Source organism: Terrapene carolina, unplaced genomic scaffold (genome assembly GCF_002925995.2).
Source record: "Terrapene carolina triunguis isolate 2854851 unplaced genomic scaffold, T_m_triunguis-2.0 Scaffold191, whole genome shotgun sequence".
Taxonomy (NCBI): domain Eukaryota; kingdom Metazoa; phylum Chordata; order Testudines; family Emydidae; genus Terrapene; species Terrapene triunguis.
In genome coordinates, this window is record NW_020664542.1 from 1,675,506 (window position 1) to 1,694,428 (window position 18,923).

At 45.4% G+C, this 18,923-nt stretch overlaps 1 protein-coding gene across 7 annotated transcripts in view; it reads right to left on the minus strand.

The window, feature by feature from the left end:
• Nucleotides 1-4,402: 4,402 nt before the first annotated feature.
• Nucleotides 4,403-18,923, minus strand: part of PPP1R12B (protein phosphatase 1 regulatory subunit 12B) — a 157,939-nt gene continuing 143,418 nt past the window's right edge. For 3 of the 7 annotated variants that reach the window (XM_026654370.2, XM_026654367.2, XM_024218070.3), the window contains one exon: nucleotides 4,403-7,408. In XM_026654370.2, coding sequence (XP_026510155.1) covers nucleotides 7,322-7,408 — 87 coding nt within the window. In that variant the 3' untranslated portion in view covers nucleotides 4,403-7,321. Of the gene's footprint in view, nucleotides 7,409-13,069; nucleotides 13,248-16,995; nucleotides 17,083-18,923 lie in introns of all 7 variants that reach the window. The other 4 variants (XM_026654368.2, XM_026654365.2, XM_026654369.1 and 1 more) reach the window with 2 other exon arrangements.

The window sequence follows — 18,923 nt, forward strand, 5'->3', positions numbered from 1 at the left end:
GACAGAAAAATCAGAATGATGGAGATCTCACTCCCCTCTTTTTGCTGGGGAACTGGACCCAACTGTTCGTTATTAGAACGTTGCTGAACTAGAATAACTGTGCTTCCAATAGAATCATAGAATACCAGGGTTGGAAGGGAGCCTCAGGAGGTCATCTAGTCCAACCCCCTGCTCAAAGCAGGACCAATCCCCAGACAGATTTTTACCCCAGTTCCCTAAATGGCCCCCTCAAGGATTGAACTCCCAACCCTGGGTTTAGCAGGCCAACGCTCAAACCACTGAGCTATCTAAATACACGGACAAACTGGTCAGTTACCCCAGATCAAATTAAACAACAAACATGAATCAGTCTTTCCCAAGGAGATCACAATGGGCTGAAGCCAGAACTGGAGCTTGTCCTGCTCTCAAGTGAGTCAGGACCAGGTATTTCTATTGCAAAAAAAGAAAACCAGAAGGAAATTTCTGGTAAGCCTTTGAGACACACGGGAGTGATAAAGGGGACAGAACGTTTTCTGTGCTTTTAACTTAATCTTTAATGTAAGAGGCTCAGCAGAAGGGAAAGACCCCTCCCAAGTCTGACCTACCCAGTGTCTGGTTAACTGGGGGGGAGGGGGTGGGAGGGAGAATCATCAGGTCTGTTTTGCACCATTATACACCCTGCTAGACAGACAGAGGCAAAAGTTAAAACACTGTTTTATTTTATCCATTTATAAATACTGTTGTGTTTACAAGCATCATATAGCTGTGAATATTATTCCCAAACTTTCAAACACATAATACTATATAACAACAACCAGTAAAACAAATCATTCGTCTCAGGGTTTGAAAGGCCACTCAAAGTTGCATAAAAATACATTCTTCCCCACCATTTCATAAGCTTTCTCCAAGTAGTGTATTTACAACGAGCTGTAAAACTCTCCTTATGAAAGGTAAGTACAGCACACGTACTACTTGGAAAGGTGACGCACCGACCCCACAGTCAATTAATCTCTTCCAAGGGTTAGCATTCGAGGGGTGAGCGTGGCAAATGCCTGGCTTCCTCGACAGGATATGCTCAGGAAAACGAAGCTCACCAGGTGTTTTGCCCTGCTGCAGCCAGAGCATTGCCCAGGGAACTATTTAAAGAACCACATCAATCAAGTAACCAATTCTCACCCCAGGCAGAATCAGGGGATTGGCCTTTAGGGGAAAGAGAGTGAAGGAGAAAGAAGAATCAACCCTAAAGCTGGTCTGAATTTCAGGTGCAGCCTTCTGTGAACTGCTCATGGGATGCTCCTAGGGGCTGGAGACTCCACAGTACCTCAAAGCTGGGTCTAACTACAAACACTGCAGTGAACTAAGCAGTCATTCAGAAAATTGGCACTGCGGATTTCTTCCAACCCTATTTCACCCCCCACCTTTTTTTTAAAGGCCATTTTACTTTCTAAGCTAGAACCCACTTCAGCTCCCACATCAATCCGTCTTTTCAGAGGGCAGCGAAAGCAGAGAGAGTCGAGGAGAAATACCGGTTCTAAACAGTTTCAGGAGCTGCTCTGTGCTTCTGGATGGTAACAGTGCAATGGGAAAGGGAATAACCAAGATGGAAGTATGGAAAAAGGGAACCTACTGCAAAACAAAGGATCGTGAATCCAGCCAGAGTCGATTTGGAAGTGTCAGACAAGAACTCCAGCTTCAGAGATTCCTCTCACCAATGACAGCTGCAAAGCTCGGACAGTCTTCATTCTCTTCGCCTTCCTGCAGTCTAGTAAGGCTGATCAGCCTGTTAACAGCAACAGCAGGCCGACATAGGCCTTCCACAGCCTGCATTCATGGGGAGTGATCAGTCACTACCAGATCCTTTTACCCCGGAACAACTGCAGGTGAAGCTCAGACTGGTGGCAAGACAACTCTTCCTCCCTCTGAAATGGGCTCTGGACAAGTCTACGCAAGAGAACTCCCCGGTACATCAAAAGACCTGACCACTAGCTAGCAAAAGGGAGCATTTCTTCAGTATGTTATTGCCAAGGACACAAAACTAAGCAACCCTATACACCAATGCTGGCGGCTCTGAATTAGGGAAGACCTGTATGGTTAGAACACATACCTTTTCCACACAGCCATATTTTGTGGACCACCTCTGAATTCTGTTCAGCATCACAAAGATCCCAGACCTAGATTCATTTTCAACACCCAAACGTGGTAAGGATAGCTCCCGTGCTGGCTCAGTGCAAATCAGCACTTTATTTATCCCAGCGAGGTCACTCGGAATTTTTCGGGCAGTTCCCTCACTCAGAGCCAGGAAGAAGGAGAGAACATTTAAGCACTATGAGCATATCGGCAGTGCAATAGCCTAGAAAAAGCAATAGGAGCTACGGCCTTTGGTGGAGGAGGACAGGAAAGGAGAGAGAAGTGGAAACTTTAAAGCATATGTACAACATGACCAGCATTTCAAAGCGTGGCCTGAGACTCCGTTACCCTTGGAAGTTAGAGGTTCTACCTAGCTGATGGATGAATGAGACAAATCCAGGAAAACCTAGCCTTCATCTCTGAGGGCTTATCGGTTGCTGGAGACTCGCCCTAGGTATTGCAGTCAGCAAGGAGAATGTTCTCTATTAGCAATGGCGAGATTTCTTCAACCTATCCCGGGCAAACATGGTGAAGTTCTTACCAGCTCGCTCAGCCCCAAGCATGATGGGCAGAATCAGGGTTGGAACATCCTTTCCCCTGCAGGGGGCTGAAGTGTGTTATGGATTGACAAGCTTTGTACAGAATGGCTTTGAAAACAACCTAACTTGCTTCCCACCAACTAGACTCGAGCACAATTGTTCACTAGCCCAGATTAGCAGGCTCTTCATTCTGAGACATTTCCACAATGCACATAATCCGGATGCCTTTAAATCAGGTCCTTCCAAACAGAGTTGGGACTGAACTGACCTTTCACCAATGGACACATCACAATTCAAAGAGAGTAGTACAATACCTGCGTCACATGCACTTTGTCAACCGATTGATTATTGGTCATACTCCAGTGTCTTATAACTGATAGCTGTAAGGGAAAAAGACCTGTAATGGCCGGTGAAAGCCCAAACCAACTGGGTATTATCTGCCGCACTTTATGATGAAATGGAAGTGCTGTAAAATTACCTGGAGACTGTGCCAGCCAATCCGATTTCTGTATGGCCGACTTATTCACTGATCAAAACTAAAAAGACACAAAAACCCTTAACCAGTCTGAAACCAGCTTATTCGTAAGAGTGCAGTACACTTAAAAAACCTGCACCACTGCAGATAAGTTGCTCTCTGATTGGCTGAGGCACATTTGGCTGCTCTCTACACTAATCAATTCACTACTTCAACACACAGCAGATCAATATTGGTACAGCGAGCTGCTGTCACTACTGTCCCACATCAATATCCATTAGATAAAATCTCCAGTCACATGGTGTAACAGAACTGAAGCCACACTGACAATACACCTATCCTATACAGACTCCGCTTTGCCTCTGTTCTCTTTTTTAAGAAATGCATTGTCCTTTAATAGCTCAGAGGTCACTCCTGTGCAATGACCTCCAATTCATTCACGTTTACTCAAAAATATGAACGCCCACCTTAATCTCCAGCCAATACAGCCCATCACTCCAGATTTGTCCCACATTAGCAGCTTTCAAGACTAGCTACATTCCCTATGCAAGTGGAGAGTGCTTTTTTGCAAACTCCAACACCCCAGGTACCCCTCTTAGCAAGCCTTCGATTTCACCCGAAACTCACCTTTGACAAACAGACTCGCTCCCACTTCAATAAACCCTGGTTTCCCAATTTGTGAGCAATGAAACAAACCCACTCAAGAACATTTCTTCCTCATTTCAGGTTATGTCTGTGGCCCTTTGTGGCCTACATGGCCCAGCTAGTCAAAGGCAGAGTTGCACAGAGCTTGCAGCATAAGGATTTATAAGAGATATGCAAGCACTTCAAAAGGTGCGAGGGTATTTCTGAAGTTCAGCTTTGATGCAAGTCTTTTGTGGGTGGGAAAGTAGCTGTAAGAGGCAGAGGACTCCTCTCTCAATTTAAACAGAATTCTCACACACCCTGCACTTTCCACCTTTCCCAAGTGTGTTTAGAACACACAGATCTAAACTTCCACGTTTTCCTCCTCACCAAATTTCTATTTGACAGAGAAAATTCTAGGAGTCACTGCAATGCTAGGTCATCCTTGCATACAACCTGGCTAAAATCTAATCCTTGCATGCCGAGAAAATGGAGCAATTTTTATGCAGAAGAAACACTTCTCTAGATTTCACTGCCAGTTAAAAAGACAGGTGTGAATTCTGCTTGTTATGGGGAAATAATTTACCAGGAAAGCCTGCTAGATAAATTAAGAAGCACATTAAAACTGTCCCTCAGCTATTGCAGCTGCAAGTTATAAAAATGGGTTCACCCCCAAGCAATTGCTTGGAAAAAGCTCTAGTGCGTTCTAGGGGAGACCACTGGCAAATGCTATGGATTAAAATAGGGAACATTTTAAAAAAACTGCACTCTGCCTTGAGAGTAGAAAGCCGTGTGTCTTGCATTGTATCTCCTCAGTGGGATAGTTAAGTCAGCAAAGGTCAACTGAGCCCAAGAAACATTCTGACCGAGTTGGTGTACAACAGCATTGTATCACTATGAAATGCTTGTAGCTCTGGCTAGTCAATGACATTAAATTTTTGTTCTGAGTTCTAGCCTAGACAGAGATTAGGATGATAAACCTAGTGCTAAACAGACACCTAATTTAAAGTGTCTTGGCTTCACACGGTACTACATGAGATTCATGCCTCTTGCATCCCATATTACCTATTGCAGATTCTTCGTTAGGATCAAGTGCAGTAAAGAAGAAGGATTCCCTGAATTTTGTCTTTTTAATGGTCCAGGTAGGTAGTGGCAAACTCATAGTGCAGAATGGAATACTGCAGACTGGAGTATTGAAAAAACAGACAGTGGTTCTTGTCCAATGGAAAACATGTTCATGAGAGACTCGCAATAGCATACCAGCCAGCTGAAAGGCATTGCTCTCCGTAGCCCACTGACAGGTGTAGAACCTCTACCTCCACATACATAGGAAGTGAGCAACCTCCTGTCACATCTAGACTTAACAGTCCAAAACTGAAGCAAGCAGTGGGCCATAAAATGAAAATTCCAGGGGGATGGGGAAAACCCCAGAGAACAAGTGCTTACTAGAGGAGAGCAGCGTTTGGATAAGGTGTGAGGAATTAAACCAGATAAGCATTTGCCCATTTTAATTCCGGATGCTATGAAGTTCTAGAAGGAATAAAATGGATCCCTGGCTCAGAGACAGTGCTATGCAGAAGGCCCAGGTGCCATGATTGGCTTTGATCTCTTCCCCTCTGGACTAGATGTGTTGCAGTTGCAACAACTCAATGCATTCGGAGGAAAAGTGATGTCTCGCATCACACACAAGCAATGCCACTGAGGCTCCGAAGTGGGTCTTGTCATCCTGCTCAGCTGAGAGGATGGTGGATGCACCACAGGAGCTGGAGAGTAGGTGCAAAACCAAGTTTTGGATACAAAAAATAGAAGGGAGATAAGAAACTTTGCCTCAGGCCAACACCTACTGATGCAATAACCGAGATGCTAAAGACAAAGTTAGACTTTACCCTGTTGAGCAATGATGAGAATAATATCCATGTTCAAGTTACTCATCTGTCCCTGTCAACATAGTGGCTAGACTCACATCTTCTGCGCCAGCGCTGGAATCTCTGAACAAGGAGGGTCCTTTCCCGAACCCACCACAAGTAGTTCTCTAATGGTAGACTCAGCAGATGTGTTAACAAGTTAATGCCCGGCTTCCACTGGAAGCTAGAAAGAGACGTGTGTAACATCTGGAGGAGTCACCTTCTTAATGCCCTTGGAAGTGAACACTTCCAAATTGTTCCAAGTACACAGGACATGAAAGAGCCCTTTGAGGTTTTCATCCATGTCAAATCCTGTTGCTAGCTTCCAGCAATCAAAACAGTTTACCCCACAGATCTGGTTACCAGTACACACCCCAAAACTGGCTCATTCTGGCCACTATTAAATGAAAACAGTTACACCCTCTAATGACATGGAGCTGGCAACTGATCATTGCTTAAGGTTTCTCAACCTTGCTGTATTAGCTGTGTCAGGATTTGCCATCAAAGGCCGGGCTATCCTTTTTGTAGCCAAATACAGCCTCTCCACCCTCTCCTCTTTAAAGCCAACTCAAAATACACCTGTATTTTCATTCGTTTTTGCTCTTGTTGGAAATTAAAACAAGTACACCAGACATCTGCTCCGAGTACTTTGCAGGGTGCTATCCTGTAAGTAACACTAACAGACAAATGCTCATTCTGTTGCTACTGGAAGAAGATGGGGGTTGGTTATTTGTGCATGCGTACCTCCCTGCATGGATATTCAAACCCAGATTTGTTACATGTGCATGTGAGGGCAGCAGGTGACCTCTGCTGCTTCAGTTTCTCCTTCATCAGAGACCCCGGCCAATATCAGCAATGAATCTTATCCCAAGAGGAAAGAGCCCAGATGCAATTAGCAGATGCTATTACCTGGATAGTAACCGAGACAGCAACTGTGGAAGGAGTACAGAGTGACCCACGATTGCCTGGGCTGCAGAAATGAAGCATGGGCAATGGGCGGGCGGGGGGGTGGGTCTGAAACTGGGATTCAGAAATGAAGATAGCAAACAGATTTAAAATCGTACGTTAAATAGAGTCAGCTACTGGGATGACAGGAGAACAGAGCCTCCGTGCAAAGCAGCTGTCGTCACAGTCTGTCACAGAAACGAGCCCCCGTGGCTTTCACAGCATCACATTGTAACCGGACCCCCAACGCCAAGTGGGCAGCTGACGTACACCCTCAGTGTGACAACTCCCGCCCATGTCCCCCTGCCCCCAGCTACAAAGGTTCTGGACCCGTCGGATCACTTCTACAGAGTCATTTCTGTATCGCTTATTACAGTAGAAGCTTCTCTGCTCCAGACTGGAGTCCAATGTGGACAAGGCTGGGTTTGTGGCAGGAAGTTTTGGCAGCTCAAACCCAGCTCTCATGTCTCTTTTCCCCTTGAATAAAATGTCCAAGATACCACGACATGCTTAAATTAAAATAATAAAATGGCTGGGGGTGCATTCAGAGGGGTGCTAAGGGAATGTACAATGAGGGGACGGGACGGGGGAGTGCGAGGCGCATTGTTCCCACGGCTGAAAGGCTTGCTGTACTTTTGATTGGAGGGCAAGAGGCGGTTGGGGGCTGGGTGGCAGGGTTGGCAGCTTGTGCAGAGAAGCCCCCTCCTTCCTTCCTTCCCTCCGACGTCCTACTTGGAGAGTTTGCTGATGACACGGATGAGTGCTCCATTTTCATCTTTCAGCCTCTGATTGTCGGACTTCAGCTCTGTCAAAACCTGCACAAAGACAAAGGCAGGGGAAGGGTTACACAGCTCATTGTTACCATCACAAAAGCCTCACCAGGCTAATGGGAGCCAGCGGCCGGTGGAAAGGAACATACACAGTGAATTACAGCAGTCCAGGAGACTCAAAGCTGGAGTGACAGGGGATGAGTGCGGAGTGCTTTCAGTACCGAACACTTCCCATCTGCTGCTTGCTGGGGGCAGTCAGCACATTTATGAGATTTTCCAAAACCCTCTGCAATTCTGATCAGCCCTTTCGAGAAATGGGAACAGGTGCGGCCACGGAGGCAGCTCTCTGGACAAGCCAAAGGACCCAGAGTGGGAGGTTCGGAGACAGCATTCTTTCTTAAAGTTACGCCAGCACTACATGAAATGAGTTAAGCAGCAGGACAAAGGCAGGGCTAGGATGAGGGAATCATTTTAGAGCTTGATCATTAGATCGTGAATTGATTGCCAATGGCTAGTTACGATTGACAGACTGACTGAGGGTGACCTGAAGTATTTTTAGAAAGTTACGTGCATGCCCTGTTTTTGCCTCTTTATGATAGACAAAGGAGACCGGAAAGATTTATGTTAATAGCGTCCACACTATGCTCTCCCGTTGCCTCCCCCTACTCTTCTCGATCTGGTGGAGTACAGGAGTTAACGGGAGAGCAATCTGCGGTTGATTTAGCAGGTCTTCACTAAACCCGCTAAATTGTCCGCCGATGCGTCGATCCCTGGGTAAGTGTAGACAAGCCCTTAGTAAAAAATCAGATGCAAGTCTGGTCATCCCTGACTTTTCTGGAGGATCTGAGGGCTGTGTATTGCAAGCTTTCATACTGCACCTGAAGGAGGAGGAAGACATTGACAGAGCAAATCCTTCCTTCCTGTATAGTGTTCATTAGTAATTTCAGTTAATAGGTGTTAAAATCAAAACAGTAGCGGACTATTCCCTTCCCCTCTTGGGATGTCATTGCACCAGTCCTCCGGGGTAAACAGTATGTTTTCAAAGCCTTTCAGGTATGGCCACACAAAGCTGAAAGGGTCACAAACCCATTTCCCCCCCTGTAGGTCAACTTTAAATGGCCAAGTCAGAAATTCCAGGTAGAGGACAGGGCAGTTTACATCCAACAAGATTAGTCTTGTCTACACTAAACTGTGCTATGAAAAAATTCTCATGGATCACACTGGTATAGATTAAGCGCTGGACTCATGGCTGCCACAATCGATTGAAAACTGGATAGGTTGAGGACAACGATAGGCAACACTGATAAGTTATCCATGTCAATTAATATCAATGTTGAGATGGATTTTAAAAACCTGGGAAAGTCCCCCAAACAAAATCACAAATCTTTAAGAATCTTTTTATTTGGCTCAAGTGGAACAATCCAGCACACCCATAAGGAGCCAAGAATTCACTAGCTAACATGCAAACTCAGTTCATACCACAAACAGCTACTGGAAAAAAACAACCCTACTTCCTCATTAGATCACCTACATTAACACTGCTGCCAACAGACAACTCCCAAGAGTGAAACACACTATTACACACTATTTCCACTTAAGCAATTCCCTCCATTAACAGTGAAGCCAACAAAGCAGGCTTAAACTACAAATCTACACTGCCCCCACAAACGTCTACCACTGCACAATGGCATTCAGCATGCCAAAGAGAAGGTAACCATGCCACGTTGTCTGAGTTAAAGGCTGCATGGTTTGTATGAGGGAAGGAGGTGCGCGTAATGTGGTTGTGGAGACCAAGGGTAGGGTGGGGATTTAACGAGTGATCTTTTGTTTTGTTTTTAATGGTTGTGCTGTTGGTCTGTGTGTTGGTTTGAAAGGCAAGCGTTTGTTTGGATTATTTTTATTGGCATTTAAGCAATAGGTCAGTTTTACCAATAAAAAACCAACTACCGTATATACTCTATCATAAGCTGGTTCGTTTATAAGCCGACCCCCCCAAGATGGATAAGTAAAAATGGAATTTTTTTTTATAACTCGTTCATAAGCCGACCCTATAATTCAGGGGTCAGCAAACTTTGGCTCCCGGGCCATCAGGATAAGCTGCTGGTGGGTCGAGATGGTTTCTTTACCTCGCGTCCACAGGCACGGAGGTAAACCTAAGTAAACAAAGTGTCCCGGTGCGCCAGCTGCTTACCCTGATGGGTCGGGACAGCAACTGGTGGGGAAATGTTTTGGGGGGGAGAAGCTGGGGGTCACAGGAGTAACCCCTGTGACCACCCCCCACATGATCCCACCCCTAGCCCGGGACCCCCACACTCTCCCCATCCCATCCCACCTTATCTGGGGCGGGCCAGGGGAGGATGTCTCTGGGCAGCATGGCCGTAGCCTGCTCCGGCGGGCCAGACTGGGCTGCGCGGCTGCAGCATGTTCCAGTGGGCTGGGCCAGGTGGCACGGCCACAGCGTGCTCTGGGGGCGGGGCCGAGCAGCATGGCTGCAGCCTGCCAGCCCCGGAGCTGCAGATGCTTCGGAGACTGGGGGGAGAGCAATGTGGCCAGAAGAGGAGAGACTCTGGCCCCGCCTCTTCCCTTCTGGCTCTGCTGCCTCTCCTTGCTCCCTCTGTTGGGGGGAGGGGCTGTGTCCCACCTCTCCCTCTCTATACCCGTTCATAAGCTGATCCCCTTCTCTGGTGCTTCCCTTTTTTACTAAAAAAATTCGGCTTATGAACGAGTATATACGGTAACTTGCCACTGTTAGGTGGATGGAGGACACCGTACATCACTGTAGTCCCAAGAGACCATGTGACATGGGGAAAGCATTTGGTATCTGGTTGCTTCTCTCCTGCCTTCCAACTCAATTTGCAGCCCAAGCAAGACTCAGCACAGCCATACACAAACTGCTGGGTCAACAGACCTAGTCAGTTTAATCACATTAGTTCCTGTTTGCATGTCAGGATTCAGTTTCCAGACAAGCAAAGCTTCCCAGAAGCTGGTGTCCTCTCTACATCTCTGTTTGGTGGATTCTGGTGTATTGTGAAGTCTTGAACAAATCCAGATGGCTGTGGGGGACCCTCTAGTTGGTGTCTCCTGGTTTGGGAACAGGTAAATCTGTCATGGGTTCCCATAAGGAGTGAAAGAGGTTACATAGCAGTGTCTCAATATTAACTGCTTACTGGAAGCTTGGAGCTTGGTCACGTTTTACAAGCAAGGTCCACCAAGGTTTGGTGATTTATTGCACCAGTAAGAATGCAACTTTAACAATAAAACAAGTACTTCTAAAAAGGTTCAGCCCTGCACAAAGAAACCAACTACTCCCAAGGGAGCTTCTGAAAGTAGAACAGACCTGACTGCTTGACTGCAGAAAGCCAAGCTTTTAAAATACCATCCCCCCTCCTCACCCTTACTTGCTGAATGTACCAGTTCCCTATCTGTTTCACTGTAAAGCAAACTGGAGTCTTGTAAAGTGAGTTAGACACAAAGCAGATTGACAATGACTAGGACAGACAGCTGAACACTTTTCTGGTCAATACAATACTGAAAGTGAACGAGCTGAACCAACACAGCAGCGGGAATTCAGTCCTCAGGACATCCCTTCCAGCGTTGTTTGACTGGTGTAACAATATGGTAAAGCGAATCCTACATGTGCAAGTATTGCATATGAACTTCACTTATCTGTCACCTGTCAGGTACAAGTGAGGGTGTGACTGGAAAGAGAAAGTGATGGAGACCTTTCGAAGGGATGGGGATTTTTTGAAAATTAAATAAAACCCTTTGAGAAATGGCACCATCACCCTGGCATATGGAGTGGTTAATGGGGATGAAAATACTTGTCAGTTTTCATTCGTTGATCAAGGCACTTTAAAAAGGAGGGTAACCATTTTTTTCATTATCCAGATGGGAAACCAAGGTTTGGTTTCCTGTTTAAGGTCATAAATGAGTCAGCAGCAGAGCCAGGAGGGGACCATTAGATCATCTAGTGCAGGGGTAGGCAACCTATGGCACGCGTGCCGAAGGCAGCACGCAAGCTGATTTTCAGTGGCACTTATACTGCCCAAGTTCCTGGCCACCGGTCTGGGGGAGGTTCTGCATTTTAATTTATGCATTTTATTTATAATGAAGCTTCTTAAACATTTTAAAAACCTTATTTACTTTACATACAATAGTTTAGTTATATATTATATAGACTTATAGAAAGAGATCTTCTAAAAACGTTAAAATGTATTACTGGCACACAAAACCTTAAATGAGAGTGAATAAATGAAGACTTGGCACACCACTTCTGAAAGGTTGCCGACCCCTGATCTAGTCTGACATCCTCTTACGCAGGCCAGAGATTTTTGCCCAGGTACACTTGTACTGAGCCTAAACTTGGGTTTAGCTGAAGTGCATCTTCTAGAAAGACATCCAGTGTTGATCTGAATATCTCAAGAGATGGGGACTCCACCCCTTCCCTTGGTAGTTTCTCCCAATGATTAATCACCCACACTGTTACAGATTTGTACCTTATTTCTAATACGAATGAGTCTCCTAGCTCCAAGGACTGGAACACATTGCCTCCCTAGTTATATCTGAGTGTGCCCATGTACCTCTGAACTAACCTGGCACAAGACTGACAGACTTGAAGGGGACAGTTAGGATTTACATTTTTAGTTCTCTTAATTTTAACACTGAGCAAGAAAAAGCATGACAGAAGAGACCTAACTGCATGGCATGTGATGCTCAAAGCTGATCGAAACAGACAACTTTGGGGCTTTCAAACAGTAATTGCTCGGCAGTAAATTTAACAATTGTGGAAAAAGCAAATGCATCTTGCATGCCTCCTACCTGCTCATGTTAACCTTTAAACAGATTGCTTGGGGGATATTGTAAATGCTGCATTAAAGTCCCAGTCAACAAGTGCCCTTCAAAACACAGAGGGGGACAAACGGTTTCCTTATACAAGTAAAGTTAAAAAGAACACAGCTTTCAACTGCTAAGTGCCAGACTTTTATAAACAGCTCTCTCATCTGAGATGTGTAATGCTTATTCACAGTGTCCCCAGCAGGACGTTAATGCTGACTTCAGATAATCCTGGTGTCACAGGCAGTGAGTATTAGTTGCTAGCTACTGACTTCTGATACAGCTCTACCAAGGTGAAATAAGAGCGACTCATAGTACCTGGTATGATCAATTACATGCTGCAATAAATGCTCCCACTTTAAGACATAATAGATGGTGCTGGCAGACTCAATGTAACACGTCCATTTATCAGCATTAAGAGTCCCAGGAGAGCATGAGGACAAATATTCTGGTTTTGAGTAGCAGTTTGTTATCCACTCCAGCCCCTACTGTGTCCTCAGCTCAGGAGTTTTTGAGAAAAGGGGGGAGGGGTTGAAGTCTTCCATTTACGCAGCACGATGCTCTCCAATCTCAAGCCCACACATGGAAAATGCATCCCTGGAGTATGAGTTATTTGCAAAAGCGATGAGGCCAGCATCTCCAAGGTGGGGCAGAGAGCAGAGAAGCCAAATGCAGTGTACTCTAAAACTCTGGGTACAAACACAGAACTATGTCATGCTGGAAGGTTGGTTTTTTTTAAGAGTGTGCGGGGAGAATCCTTTGCCCACCACCCCTTTGCCACATGCTGTGTTTTGAGCCACAGGCTTACCAAACACCTTCATGAAGAGTTAAAAGGGGCAAGGGACAGTTCAGACAATAACAGTAAAGACCTGCCTGGAATAAAGGAAGGAGGCGAGGTGAACTGGAGGGGAAGAAGCTATAGCTCTTCTGATTCTGGGGGCTCGGTGGACGCTGAGAGCCTGGCTACGACCCGGGTCAAGGCCCTGTTTTCAGCCAACAGCTGCTCATTCATCTGCCTCAGGGTGTGAATCTGTTTGAGCTGGTGGAGGTTCTGCAGAGAGTGAGACACGGAGTGGACAGAAAGACAGACAAAACAGACCAAGGATATAAGAGGCCACAAGTGTGAATTTAGTTCACAAACACTAAAAAAAAAAACACAAAAAAAACAGCAATGTGAGCGAAGTGGAGAGATGTGAAAGCACACAAGAGGCTGGACAACACATTGAAGCATTAGAAAGGAAGCCTCAGGCACCGTCCATTCTGCTACAGGCTAAACCCACTTAAACAGCGGTTTTATTAAGAATGGCAGCGTTCTCTTGTAGACTGTGTTCCATTTTACTGTCCTTGAAAGCCACACATGGTAACCCTGGACACGGTACCTGAACTTTCCTTACAATTTACTAAGAGTGTTTGACATCAATGACTCAATGGCCACAGGGACCATGGTTTTGAAAGCAGCTCAGGGGCAACTAAGAATCTCTAACTCTTCCTCTTCACATGACCTCCTGCCCAAACAAAAGCAGCTTTGTGTAGTAAAGCAGGTTCTTGTAGTAGAGCTGCGTCGAGGAGTTTTAAAAATACAGATTGCACCACATACTAACTCTACTGTCCTTCACTCTCCAGCCTGCAGAGCTATTTCCAACAGCAAAGGGAAGGCTAACCTGTACCTTACAGTCCTCTGATCTGCCTGACTCGCTACCCAAGTACCAGCCATCCCCATACTAAGACTAAAGCACATGCATAGTTCTATCAATGCATCTGCTGCAGCCCTGCAATTCCATCCTGTGCCCCTCACCACTCTGCCACCCTGAACAGCAGCATCTTCTACACTGGTGCCTGGTCATCTACCAGTTGTGCCAAAGTGCATGTGTTCGTGCATCCCCGCCGAGATCACCACTCAATTCTTCTCTCAGCCACCCAAGCTAAATTTGAGCCCCGATCTCAATCAGTGAAAATTCAGTGCCCAAAGCCACCCAGCTCCCAATGAATTAGTCGTTTTTAAATAGAGAAATATATTTCTTCCTGAACAGTGCTGCACTAAATAGCACCCTAAACAGCAGGCATACTAGGAACAAAGCATTCTCAATTAACAAAAGAAATCAATGGACCCAGGGCAATATAGAGATGAAATTAGTACAGTTATAGCTGCTACAGGAGAGGGGAAAAGTAAGATGAAGGAAAACATGGAAGACACACAGTAAAAGGAAAAGCAGTGAGAGCAACACAGACACTAGCTGAATATCAGCCATTATTCAGAGATGATATTCGTATTATGCCACGAATGGCAATACACATGCCAAGTTCAAGTGACAGGAAGTGACTGAGGACTTGCCAGGTTCCTTTTTCCAGCAGGACCAGCCACTAGCCAGTCCAACAGAGGCACAGCATGTGCTAGATACAAGGCTGTATCATGGAGACGGGTGCAGGGAAGTTGAGCAGAGACTGAAGCAGTCATGAGAAGAACAATCCTAAATTCAAAAGTGAAAACATCTAGGCCCTGATCACGTCGGCTTAAAATCTTGTGTTCCCTGAAAATTCAAACAGTCGAATGCTCCTCCGAGTACCCGGGCATACGCTGGGGTGGGTTCTGAAGGGAAGCAGCCACTGGAAAGGTAATGCTATTTATGCAGTTTAGTCAATATGGTGGATTAAAAAGAAGGCCTCTATTCATTGGAGCAGCTGGTCTTTCCCGAACCGTAAGATGCACCGGCAAACTGGCCAAGAGCTGAAGGACTACACCCAATTTGCATCAAACAACACTGACTACAGTCACCAGAGGGACCACTGCAGGCTGGGACCTGTAGCATCTGAGGGCTGTACCTATGTATTAAAGATGAGGGCCGTTGCAAATGGCATTTGAAATACCCATGCCATAAACCAATAGCAAATACCATTCATATGGAACAGAGGGACAAAGGACTTTATTGAACAAGTCAGGAACCAGGAGAGCTAACGCTAAAGCCTTGGAAGATAAACATAAGCAGCAGAGGCGAATAGAGGAGAGTGGCTTAATATCAGTGTTGTCAAGCTTAAACTATGTGCTCGTTACAAGCAACAAACAGCTACTTCTACTTAGCCTGTTTTTATATTCACCAGCACTATTCATTTTATGTAGCAGAGAACGTTTGATACAAGGGGCCAAATTCATCACTGGTGTCAATGGCAGTGTAAGTTATGCATTTGATGCAAGGAGAAAATTAGTGGGGATTTCCAAAAGGATTCAGCATTGAGCTGATCGGCAAAATGAGTGGAGCTTACACATAAATGGGAAAGAACAAACAATGGCCTTTAGCACATTGCAATGAACATGTGTAATGGAATTGGAAAGAAATCTCCTTGTGAATCTCAGGGAGGGAATATCCTACACTAGGGAAATGAGTCATAGTCTATCCCTAATTTGTCCAGGCCAAACTGGTCTCTCACTACGAATATTCATGCACCTTTAGTAGACCAGAGCAGTCAGCCTCAAATATGATCTAAACTGACAAATATTGGGAGACTGATATGCTTACGATACTGCCTCAAAACAGACACCAAGAGAAAGCCGTCCCCTCGTGGCGTTTCAGTTAAGCTGCAGTGTTTCACTGGAGTCGTGTGGCTGGCAAGAATAGAACAAACATAAAATAGATCTAAGACGTAAAATGAGAGGTATGTATTTGAGAGAGAGCATTATATTGATTTAGAGACAATGTTCATATTCCAGTACAGATATTGGATCCAAGCCTCAGAATCCCAGCATCTGAGCACAGCCTGGCCTCACCAACACTGCAACCTACAATAATCTGGTGTTGGCTACTGCGTGGAGGTGCATGAACACACCCAGCAAGGCAAAGCACTGTGAGGAAAGCCAGCTTTCCAGTTCTTACACTCAAAGAAAGCCCAGTAATGGCCAAAAAGCCAGGCCCAAAGCCAACAGCAAATACCAGCTCCTGAGTGAGACTGCTACAATTGCTCATTGCCTTTCTTGGTACTTGGGCTACAGAACAGCACAGTCCAATGCAGCTGTCTGTGAACTCAATTTCCAGCATCTTGGGCCTGCATCAGTCAAATACAATGAGTTTGCACTGGTTCTCAGACTTTTCTATTGGTGACCCCTTTCAAACAGCAAGCCTCTGAGTACAACACCCTCCCCCACCTTTATAAATTAAAATAAAACTTTTAAAAAAAATATTTAACACTATTATAAATACTGGAGGCGAAGCGGGGTTGGGGGTGGAGGTTGACAGCTCGCAACCCCCATTTAACAACCTCGCAACCCCCTGAGGAGTCACAACCCCCAGTTTGAGAATCCGTGCATTCGACCATCCAGCTATTTCAAGAGGGCTCAATGCACACATATCTCACCAAATGCTGGGATCCTCTTCTGCTGCTCAATATGGGCAGCTTCCACTGATTTCAGTGGAAGTTTCCTATATCCTGTTTTAGGAGAATGGAGCAACCTTGGGAGCTTGGGCATTGAATTCAATTCAGCATAAATGGTAATTTTCTTTCTGCTTCACTAACCAGGTTCCTGCACCTTCAGTCAGATCAGCACCACCTCAGATTTAGTCAGGAAAACATTCGGCACCCCTCTATCACTTCAGCAAGAGTGTCTCTGTGGGCACCTTTCTCTTCACGCACTGAAGGTTTCTCAGGATCAGCTATTTTCTTCTTTACGCTGTTCCCTGCTTTTTGGTTGCTACCTTAGCATCAGGCTAAGTCCATGAATTGGGGGAGCCAAGTAACTAGTATTCTGAAGCACAAGATGGGGCAGAAAAGCTTTCCACCCTGTATGCCCAAGCACTGTGTGTGATCCTCACCTGCTTCTCTAGCCCTAGAGAGTCTGCTACAAGGGGATTCAAGTCCTCTCTATTCACTCTGGTTGGGATCAGTCTACTGGAGGACACCTGATGCACAGAGCAGGAGGAGAGCAAGACAAATACCAAAGGAACACGGAACTTGGAAATAGGTCAGACATACAATAACTCAAAACTTGTTATGACCTTCTGAAAATGACAGGATTAACACTAGTGCTAATGACCCAAGATGTTTGATTATTGGAACAACTCACATTCCATGCCTCCATGTTAAGGAAAATTAGTGAACTGGCTCAACTGACACCACTTCAGGTCAGTAGGCAGAGCTGGTGGGAATATACAAGACTAGCAAGCAAGGGGAAGATGGGGGTCAGCAGCTCCTCTCTGGTGGCAGTGTTGGGAGTGATGCACAATCACACAGGAAAATGCTTTAGTTTTCATAGTGCCATTCACACGTTAGCGATTAAAATGCTTATTCTCTTAAACCTCTCATTCAGCTGATTAGACAGTGTCAATTCTCTCACTTTCAGGAAAGATGTAAGATGCTAGCGAGTAGCCTGCTTTTCTAACAGTCCTGAGTGCTCACAAGCATTGCCTCATTTAACATTTCTAGCTCAGCAATTTATACCCTCTTAATGAGTGGCTGGCAGCCAAGAAATGCTACAACACAGCAGGGTCTGACAGCATTCTTATGAACTTTCTGCAAGAGTAACAAGTCAAAACGTAATGGCAGCACAGAGGAGCTGCAGTCAGGGTGAATGTATCTTTGTTCTATTAACACAAGGTCACTTTGCTGCTTTCTTCGGGAGGAGCGCAGTAAAGTGAGGCTATGAATGGGTAAAAGCAGCCGATGAAAAGAGTAAGTGTCAGTCCAGGGGCTCTGGTAGGCCAGTCCCAGTACTTTGTCAGCATCAAATGCACTGAAGCACACAGAACTGACAGGCCATTGATTGGCCTGTTTACTCCGCAGTTTAAGCTGCTTTGTGGTCCACATGCACACTTACTGCGAGGAAGATTTACACCTCAGATTGCTGCAAACTAAGTGTTCATATAGACAAGCCCACTGTTAGTATGACTGCTGTAAAAATAGGGGAACATGGTTACCCTGAGAGTCACATTTTCATGCCTATAAGCAAGAACAATTTCTCTGTGGTGGTGAAATGCTCACTATTCTGGTGCTTATATTTAAAATAAATGTATACATGTGAACATCTAGTCCCCAACTCCCTCCTCTCCCACCAGCTAGTAAGTGTGGATTTCAAACTTTTCTGCTAATCAAACTACTGATTGAAGGTCCGTAGACAAAGACTCCAGCTGAGCTTTTTTTACCCACAATTAATAATTACATTCCGGGTTCTTCATTCTCCCTGCTCTATTTGGGTTCTTACATGGTACCGGGATGTCTGCCTCCCTATGTGAGCATGCAATTATATGTGACAGCGTCGTAACGTGGCCTTTCTGGGACACTGACATCTCCGGACTGTGCCCAGAACCTCACTTTGTAGGACCATCTCTGAGCCCCTGCCTACAACCAGGGAGTCGAGATCCTCTAGTAATTTGAGTTTAAGATAAAGGAATAGCCAACTGGAGCTTTATTTCAAAGACTCATTATGCTCTGTAAAAATCTGAAGCTCCTTTGAGCAAATGTGAAATTGGAACCATCTCCAGCAAGGCAGGAAATCGCTTTCATCACTGCAATAGGTTAGGGGGATTCAGCAGCTCTTAACCCTCACGAGGAGAATCCTTCTTTTTGTTTAAAGTGATGAAGCTAAGTCCCACTTGGACTGCGTTCAAAGGGAAATGAACCGGGGGGGAGAGAACAAAGAGGTGCGTTCTATCAATGTCAGCAGGAGTGTATTGCATAAGATGATGTAACATTGAAAAGCCAGCTTAAAGCCTTCGGTTCACTGGGACAGCACAACATGCTGCCC